The sequence below is a fragment of the Penaeus monodon genome, chromosome 32, assembly GCF_015228065.2.
Source record: "Penaeus monodon isolate SGIC_2016 chromosome 32, NSTDA_Pmon_1, whole genome shotgun sequence".
In the NCBI taxonomy this organism is placed as follows: domain Eukaryota; kingdom Metazoa; phylum Arthropoda; class Malacostraca; order Decapoda; family Penaeidae; genus Penaeus; species Penaeus monodon.
In genome coordinates, this window is record NC_051417.1 from 24,490,586 (window position 1) to 24,491,176 (window position 591).

Below are 591 nucleotides of genomic sequence, written 5' to 3' on the forward strand. Positions count from 1 at the left end.
GCTCTAAAATACTGAAAGACGATATCACAATTTTTTCTGCTAATTCTCGCAAACATGCACTTGACAGGTTCATTATCACTGGTGGCAGTTGGTGGTGACTGAGGACAGGTCGACAGATTGGTAAGGATAATTATTTAATAACTGACAGGCTAGTGATGGTAGTCAGTTTTATGACATGCTTATTAAGCTGATTACAGCGACATTATTGGAATGTACAGTATTCAAACAACCATGTTAAATCCATCTTTATTGGCTTGAGTAAGATGCGATGAGTGAGAGATTCGCAGGTGATTTAGTAGACGGTAATTTTGATCGGTTAAAAGATCAAGAGTCGTCTTGCATCGTGCATCATGTGTTGCATGATGGAATCAGTCTAGATGTAATTTCCTGTTAGGTTGTCGTTATTAAGATTTTGAGATAAACATCAGTGGTGTGATGGATATGAGAAACGTTCCCAGAAACAAAAGAGCGGACGCGATGAACTGTTCTTTTAATTCTGAATTTCAAGTACATTATTGATTACTTGCAAAGAGCTTCTCAAAACTGAATTCCGCGACGTCGCTGCTCCTCGGCGACGCGAATCTGCTCGAC

General features: G+C 39.6%; 1 protein-coding gene across 1 annotated transcript in view; it reads right to left on the reverse strand.

Moving 5' to 3' along the window:
• Window positions 1–537: 537 nt before the first annotated feature.
• LOC119593622 (cuticle protein AM1159-like) overlaps window positions 538–591 on the reverse strand; it is a 659-nt gene continuing 605 nt past the window's right edge. The window contains exon 3 of the mRNA XM_037942575.1: window positions 538–591. This exon is cut by the window's right edge and continues 112 nt beyond it. Within this exon, the coding sequence (XP_037798503.1) occupies window positions 538–591 (54 nt within the window).